General features: G+C 53.5%; 1 protein-coding gene across 1 annotated transcript; it reads left to right on the top strand.

Annotated features, from left to right (window-relative positions):
- Positions 1–4,382: 4,382 nt before the first annotated feature.
- On the top strand, positions 4,383–7,304 carry LOC123127294 (ribosomal RNA-processing protein 17). Its single transcript, XM_044546945.1, has 4 exons — positions 4,383–4,696; positions 4,800–4,905; positions 6,620–6,722; positions 6,814–7,304. Exons 1-4 carry the CDS (start codon positions 4,518–4,520, stop codon positions 7,059–7,061), a joined length of 636 nt encoding a protein of 211 aa, XP_044402880.1. The 5' UTR covers positions 4,383–4,517; the 3' UTR covers positions 7,062–7,304.
- The last annotated feature ends 518 nt before the right edge of the window (positions 7,305–7,822 follow it).

Below are 7,822 nucleotides of genomic sequence, written 5' to 3'. Positions count from 1 at the left end.
TAAAATGACACGAACCAAGGCGCAGGGAGGCATGGGTTTCAGGGACATGCGGGTGTTCAATCAAGCTCTTCTGGCCCGCCAAGCGTGGCGACTAATCCAATCCCCGGATAGTTTGTGTGCCCGCGTGCTCAAGGCACGATACTACCCTCAAGGCAATATTCTGGACACAGTGTTCGCGGGCCAGCCATCGTCGACTTGGTCTGCCATTGCTTATGGCCTTGAGCTACTCAAGGAAGGGATGATATGGAGGATAGGAAACGGAGCTTCGGTTCGGATATGGCGGGACAACTGGATCCCTCGCTCATCAACGCTTAAGCCACTTAGCCCCCGAGGCCGCTCTCGCCTAAACCGAGTCTCTAGTCTGCTGGATCAACACGGAGTGTGGGATGAATCAAAAATTCGAGCGACTTTCGCCCCGATTGATGTGGAGGCCATCTTGCGGATTAGAACATCGCCACGGCAGGAATCAGATTTCTTGGCATGGAATCCTGAAAAAACGGTATCTTCACCGTGAGAAGTGCTTACAAGCTGGGTATGCGTCTCAAGGATCAGGCGATGAGCTGGGCATCTTCTAGCGCACAGCCGGACGGTCAGCGGCAAGTATGGAAGCAACTCTGGAATCTTCCTGTACCACCCAAGGTCCGGACGTTTGGCTGGCGTGCTATGTCAAATGCTCTTGCAACTGAAGTGAACAAGAAGTACCGGGGCATGCGGGTGACTGGCTACTGTCAGATTTGCGGCCATGCAAAAGAGGATCTCCGACATGCCCTGTACTTCTGCCCGCATGTGTATGCCCTTTGGAATGCCATGCAGGAGGTGTGGCGCTTACCTTCACATGCAACCATGCAGCAGCTGCCACCGGACTGGATCCCTGAACTCGTCACCTCGCTGCCTGCGGATGAATGTGCGCATGTCCTGATGGTGCTATGGCGCGCATGGCATGCCCGGAATGAGGTTACTCATGATAAGCCGCTGCCAACTATTGAAGGATCCCGCCGCTACCTATGTAGTTACATGCGATCCCTGAAGCTGATCCAGACCGAGTCCGTTGAGAAAATTATTAAAGGAAAAGGGATTATGGATGGACCTCCTCTGCCGGTGCAGCCAATGGTACAGTCGGATGAGCCAATTCCTTGGGCAAAACCACCAGCTGGGGTGGTCAAATTAAATGTGGATGGCTCCTTCATCCCCGCGATAGGGGCGGCGGGCGCCGGAATGATACTGAGAGACTGGATGGGTCAGATAATTTTCTCGTCTTGCCGCGTCCTCCATCGCTGTAGTTCGGCCCTAGAAGCTGAGATGAGTGCATGCCTGGAAGGAATTAATCTGGCGATGCAGTGGAGTGCACATCAGTTTGTGGTGGAGTCTGATTCAGCGGAGCTCGTTGCTATGGTTAATAGTCCCAGCCGGGATGGCTCTGCTCTCTGCCAGCTTGTGGGTGAGATCAAGCATCATATGGCGTCAGACCGGTGTACAAGCCTGAAAAAGATACCCCGAGCCCAGAACCATGCGAGCCACCTGCTTGCAAAATTCGGCCGTGAAGAGAATCGTACTGTGGTATGGTTAGGAGCAGGTCTTGAATCTATTCAAGACCTCATCCTCAGGGATTGTAACATTTCTTATACTTAACTAATACAATCCCCTTTACCCCGCAAAAAAAAGATCTAACTCATGGCATATGTTTGCTCCAACTTGAACCTCTATATTGGATTGCAACCCACACCAATTGTCTAGAGTCGAGTACAGACAAAAATCATCCAAAGCTTAGGGCATTTCCAGCCGTTGGCCCCCCAGGAGGGGCAAAAAATCGCCCTCTGGGAGCGCACCGGCGCTAAACCGTGCACTGGGGGCATGATGCCCCCCAGTCGCGCCCCCACGGGTTTTTAAAATGTTCAAATTCGGCGCAAACACAACGCAAATACGGGCGAGTTCGTTCAAATTTAAACATATTTTACAAAAAAAAAGAAAAAAACTATCGCGGGCTACCCCCGCCGTCTTCCTCGCCGCCCGCCTCGCCGCCCGCCCACGCGGTTCTACATGCCGAGGAGGCTGTAGAACCGCGTGTAGTCACCGCCACCGCCACCGCCGTCGTCGCCCCCGCCTAAGCCTCCGTCGTCCCTGCTGCATCCCTCCCTCGGTTGGCGCGGCAGGTTGGACGGTCCGGGGGCGTCGTCGTCGTCGCTATCGAGGACGACGACATCGTCCTCGTCCTCGCGCTCACGTTTGCGGGCGGCGATCTCCTCTAGGGCCCGGCGTTGCCGGATCATCTCCTCGCGCAGGTAGTCGTCGTGCGACCACCGCATGGCGTCCTCGTTGGAGAAGCCGCACCGGGCTATCTCCTCATACTCCGAGGGAAGGCTGGACTCCACCTTGGGCTCGACGAGGGTGCCGGAGCGGAGGTGGAGGTAGGGAGAGCCGCCGGAGCTACGGGTACGCGCGCTGGCAGGCGTGTCCTGGGGCTCCGGCTTGACGGGGCGGAGGTGGAGGCAGGGAGAGCCGCCGGACGAGGAGGAGGACACCCCGGTCTCCATGCGCCTCGGCGTCCAGGAGCTTCCCGGCGGCGGCGTGAGAAGGACGGGGGAGTGGGGTACTCGAGGCGCAGCGTGTTGCCGCCCTCGATGTACTCGAGGACGGACTCCAACGTGCGCCCGGGCACGCCCCACCACCGATGCCGGCCGGTGGCGTTGAACCTGCCGGAGGGCACGACGCCGTTGGTGGCCTCGAGCTGCTCGTCGTGCCAGCGACGGAAGTACGGCTCCCAGATTGGGCTGTCGGGGACGTACCGGGGCCCCTCCCTAGCCGCACGCGGCAGGGACGAGCGGATGCGTGTGATCTCCGCACGCCGTGCCGCGCCGGTGGGTACCGTGGGCACCGGCACACCGCCGGCGCTGATCCTCCATGCCCCGGGCACCCGCATGTCCGATGGGACCGGGTACTCGGCCTCGAAAAGGAGGTGAGCCTCGTCCTCGTGCAGATGACGGCGTCCGAATCCGTTCGCCGCCGCGCCGTCGCCTGGGAAACGCTCGGCCATGCTTTCTCAACTGGTGACGGCGAGAGAAGGAAAGGGGGAGAAATGAGCGCGTCGTCGGTGGATGATCGGGGTGAGTCTCTCCGGCGCGCTTGCAGTCGGCTTTTATAGGCGGAGACGCCGCGTGGTAGGCTTGGCTGGCACGTTACGCGTGGCATGATTGCGTGGCGGCCGAGGGACGCGTCGCCCAGCCTTCACTGCGTCGCCCAGCCTTCACTGCGTCGCCCGTGAGGCATCAATGGAGGCTGACCGGCGCGGCAGCGCGCGGCAGCTTTGGCATTGATTCGCCGCGGGAAACGAGGCGATGAGGACGATGAAGGGGCGAGAAGAGAGTAGAGTCGCTGACGCGGCGGGCCCGCGGCTCTTCGCGCCAAAAACGATTTGGCCGGCGCCCCCAAGCGACCCCCAGCGCGCCGGCTTCGGGTTGGGTCCGCCGGCGCCAATTTCGGCCCGAGCCGGCGAAAACTGGGCTCTTGGGGGCGCGACTGGGCCGATTTTTTGACGCCGACGGACGAAAAAACACCTGGGAAGCCTTCTTGGGGGCGTGGCCGGAGATGTCCTTATCGTACTGAAGTTGCATTATCCATGTCTGTCCTTGTTAGAACTAGAGATTATGCTTATTTCTGCTTTATTTTCTTTATTATACATATACTCTATGTGTCTCAAAATATAAGACGATGGTACACACTTTTTCCTTCAAAGAAAACCAACCGTAAATTATATTTTTAGCGAGGGGTATGTAGAATAGGAGTTTTGCGACGAACTTATCACAAGTCGCACCTTACTCATTTCCCTCAAAAAAAAAGTTGCACCTTACTCACACGGATCGCACGTGACTTGTGTACCTTTTTTTTGAGGATCGTGACTTGTGTACAGACCTGGCCAAACGGACCGGTCCGGCACGGCACGGCACGGCCTGTGCTAATCGTGCCTGGCTCGGCACAGCCCACCATGGCACGTTTAATGGCCGGGCCATGCCGGGCCGGCCAACGGGCGCTGCTCCTTGGCCAGGCACGGCCTGAGTAGTAAATGGGCCGGCCTGATGGCCCATTTAGCACGCTGGGCTGCACATTTTCAGTGTGTTGGGCTGGTTTTTAGGTCTATTGGACTATATTATATATATATAAATTCTGGAAAATATATAAAAAATTAAATAGGCCGTGCCGTGCCGGCCCGCGTGCCCAGGCTCCAGGCCCAAGCACGGCCCAAGGTGTGCCACGTGTCGGGCACGGCCCATTTAGCCCGTGCCATGCCTGGCCCATGGCGGGCCGTGCCGGCGTGCTAGCGGGCTGGCCTGTTTGGTCTGGCGGCCCGTTTGGCCAGCTATACTTGTGTACCTCTGTATCGTCTAACCTAGTTGCCCCCCTTCTCCAAAGCCGGCGGCGCTTCCTCGTCTCTACGCCCCCCTTCTCCAAAGCCGGCGGCGCTTCCTCGTCTCTACCAGAGAGAGAGAGAGAGAGAGAGAGAGAGAGAGAGGAAAGGTTTGGCCATGGCGTGGGAGGAAGAGGGATTGGAAGAGGAGCACGAGGAGGATATGGAAGCGTCGGAGGAGGAAGGGGAGGATGTGGTGGTGGGGCAGATGCCAACGTTCATGGTCCCAAAGCACATCAATAAGCGCGCCCTGAAGAACAAGGCCCTCTCCGTCTCCCTCGACAAGAAAGCCCTCAAGTACGGTACCGCAACCTCCTTCGGTCTCTGGGCTGTAGCGGCACGGTGCGATTTGTGTTTGCGTGGGCTCTTAATTTTTTCTAACGCGAATCTTGGACTATAGGGATTTCGTGACTGGGTTTCACAAGAGAAAGAAGAAGAGGAGAAAGGAGGCGCAGAGGATTACGCAGGAGAAGGACAGACGGAAGCGAATCGAGGCACGCAAGAAGGTGAGAAGCTCTCACACAGCATTCTGTTTTTCTGTGTTCTTAGAGCATCTCCAACGGATGATTTAAATTTTGGTGCCACTTGTTCCTCTCCATGTGCACCATCGTAATCAAAGCAATATCCTCCCCTTCGGCCCACTCATATTCCTCTTCGGAGGAGGAATCATCCCACAAAGAGAATTCAAATGAACTCATCTACAACACAATACTTTCCATCACAATCGACTCCTACATCGCAATAAAAAAACGGAAAAATGAATTATTTTTACCTTAGAAGCTTTTTGCCGAACACCTAGTGGCCACCGAAGGAGCAGCGGTCGCCGGCGCAGCTAGGAATGGGCTCAGGGGTGGTGCACCGAAGGAGCAGCGGTCGCCGGCGCAGCTAGGAATGGGCTCAGGGGTGGTGCACCGAAGGAGCAGCGGTCGCCGGCGCAGCTAGGAATGAGCTCAGGAGTGGTGCACCGAAGGAGCAGCGGTCGCCGGCGCAGCTAGGAATGAGCTCAGGGGTGGTGCACCGAAGGAGCAGCGGTCTTCATGACGTCGACGAGCTGGGGGTTGCGGCAGGAACCGCCGTCGCCTCGTCGTCTGACAGCTGAGAGCTCTGAAGGAGCAGTAGCTCTGCGGTGGTAGCGGCGGTCATGTGGGGGTCACGGTGCCACTAATGGATCTCCAAGGTGAGCACCAGTGCTACGCGGCCATTTCGGGCGGTGGTGGGCGGGGAACGGCTGGAATTGCTGCTAATCGGGCTTCGGCGGATCCTGAACCAGCGACGGCGGCGGGGGTTGTTGCGGGCGTCCGGAGCGGCGGGAATGGGCGGTAGAGTGGCGGCTGGGCCGGGGCGGGCGGTGGACTTGCGGCGGTGGCTGCAACGGCGAGATCCAGCCGGAATCGATGTTTGGTGGTGGCGGGGGAAACTTCAGCGTGGCAGTTGCAGTTCGTGCAGCTGTGTTTGTGTTTTGAGGCAGCCGGTGGATATTTGCAGCACTTGGGGCTGCTCAAATTTTTTTCAATCACTGAATACAACATCTTCAGTTGGAGCTGTTTTTTTGTGCCAAGTGCCCAAACAACAGTTTTTTGGGCACCGCGGCTGTTTTACATCATCTGTTCGAGATGCTCTTGTTGTTCTTTGGATGTTTTATTGATTTAGTAATAGTTGGTCAAAAGCAAAGATTTCCAAGAGAAGGTTGATTGATCATCGTTTCCTCTATTATTATGTGCCCACCAGACTGTAGGATCCTTCTAGTTGAAGGGTTTCCTTACGCACCAACATTTTGAGAAGTCTAGGAAGAAGTGTATCATCAGAATGAATGAAAAGCTGAATGGCTGTATCCTACATGGTTAATATTTTTCATATTGGAACATGGGGTGCATTTTTCTTGGGTTAATGCTACCAATAACTGATAGTGGAACATTAGGAAAGGGTACTGCAAAGATTTGTTGTGTTGGGTGGTATGTTGAAGGGAAGATGCCTAGAGCTGCGGAATACACAACGCATTCCTCAGAGCTCGACCGTGTGCTTTCTGGTACGGGAAAACATGCAAGAAACCAGTTTTCTCTGTTAGACTGATGGATGATTTGATGAAACAGGAATGGTAGGGACAGCACTGAATCTGGGCTTACTGTCATTTCAAGTAGATTATCTAGCGTTTCTGTCACATAAATAATATGAACAAGACTTGAAGGGTTTACTGACCAGTGTCATTTTATGTATTTCCAGAGAAAGCAAGAGAAAGAGATTGCTCTATACGGTAAAGTCGTGTCATCAGAAAATGCGGATGGTGAAGACGGTGATGGTGATGGGATGGATGCAGCTGCGCCTGGTGAGTAGAGGGATGAGATTAATTTTACAGCAGTTACTGGCATGATGTTTGTTGATCCTATTGTGCCTTGATTGATTTGGTGCTTATGTAGAAATCAAGACATATGAAGATGGCGGGACTAGAATAACAGTAGTCACCAGTGAAATTACTCATGGAGAGGAGGATGACCAGAAATCCGTGTCAAGGAGCTATGCTAAGAAGAGTTGCGGTGTGGTTAGTGCCAAGAAGCAGCCCAGTTTAGGCGTGAAGAAGAAGCCGCCACCAAAGAGGCAATTCAGCAAAAGCAAGAAGACTAAGAAGGTTGACACGAGTAGACGGAAGAACAAAGGAAAGCATTGACGTTGCCTATGGCTGTGGAGGGACGGGCCTGAGTTGCATTTATTTACTAATCATGCCCGTGCGTTGGGAGAGAAAAAGAAATACACGCTAGCCAAATAAGTATGACTCAATACCCTGACGTATGAGCGTCCTTTATTTGAACACAGTGACTCGCCATGTTATGAACATGTTTTATAATTTGTGAACAGTTTTGTAAAATAATTAATATTTTTTGAAACTGTGAAAATTTTATGATTTCCCACACATTTTTTAATTCACAAATATTTCATGATTTCTTGAACATGTTTTTCAAAATTCACAATGTTTTGAAATTTGGAAATCTTGAATTAATTTAAAGAAGGAAAAAGCAAAAAGTGAGAAAAGAAAAGTCAAAAGACAATGGAAAAAATAGGGGTGTCACGTACTACGGGCCGGCCCATGAACGTGCACTGTGGGAGGGGAGGTGTGTGACAAAAAGAGGGGAGAAATTTGCAGAACCCGGGGATAAAAAAATATACTCTAGCCAAATAAGTATGGCTCAATACCCTGACATATGAGCGTCCTTTATTTTAACACCGTTACTCGCTATACTGCCACTTATCTTTCTTCCCATCCTCGCTGATGATGGATGCGATGCCCATGTGATTGCAATATATTCGACATGGTAAATCTCAAGGCAATGAGCTTGCCACTACACGACACACTTTAAAAACGAATCTCATGAACCACAAACTCGCATTTCTGTTGAGTTTTTTCAACCTTTTCTAAAATTTCATGGATAT

Source organism: Triticum aestivum, chromosome 6A, assembly GCF_018294505.1.
Source record: "Triticum aestivum cultivar Chinese Spring chromosome 6A, IWGSC CS RefSeq v2.1, whole genome shotgun sequence".
NCBI lineage: Eukaryota > Viridiplantae > Streptophyta > Magnoliopsida > Poales > Poaceae > Triticum > Triticum aestivum.
This window is presented reverse-complemented; position numbering and strand designations above follow the sequence as displayed.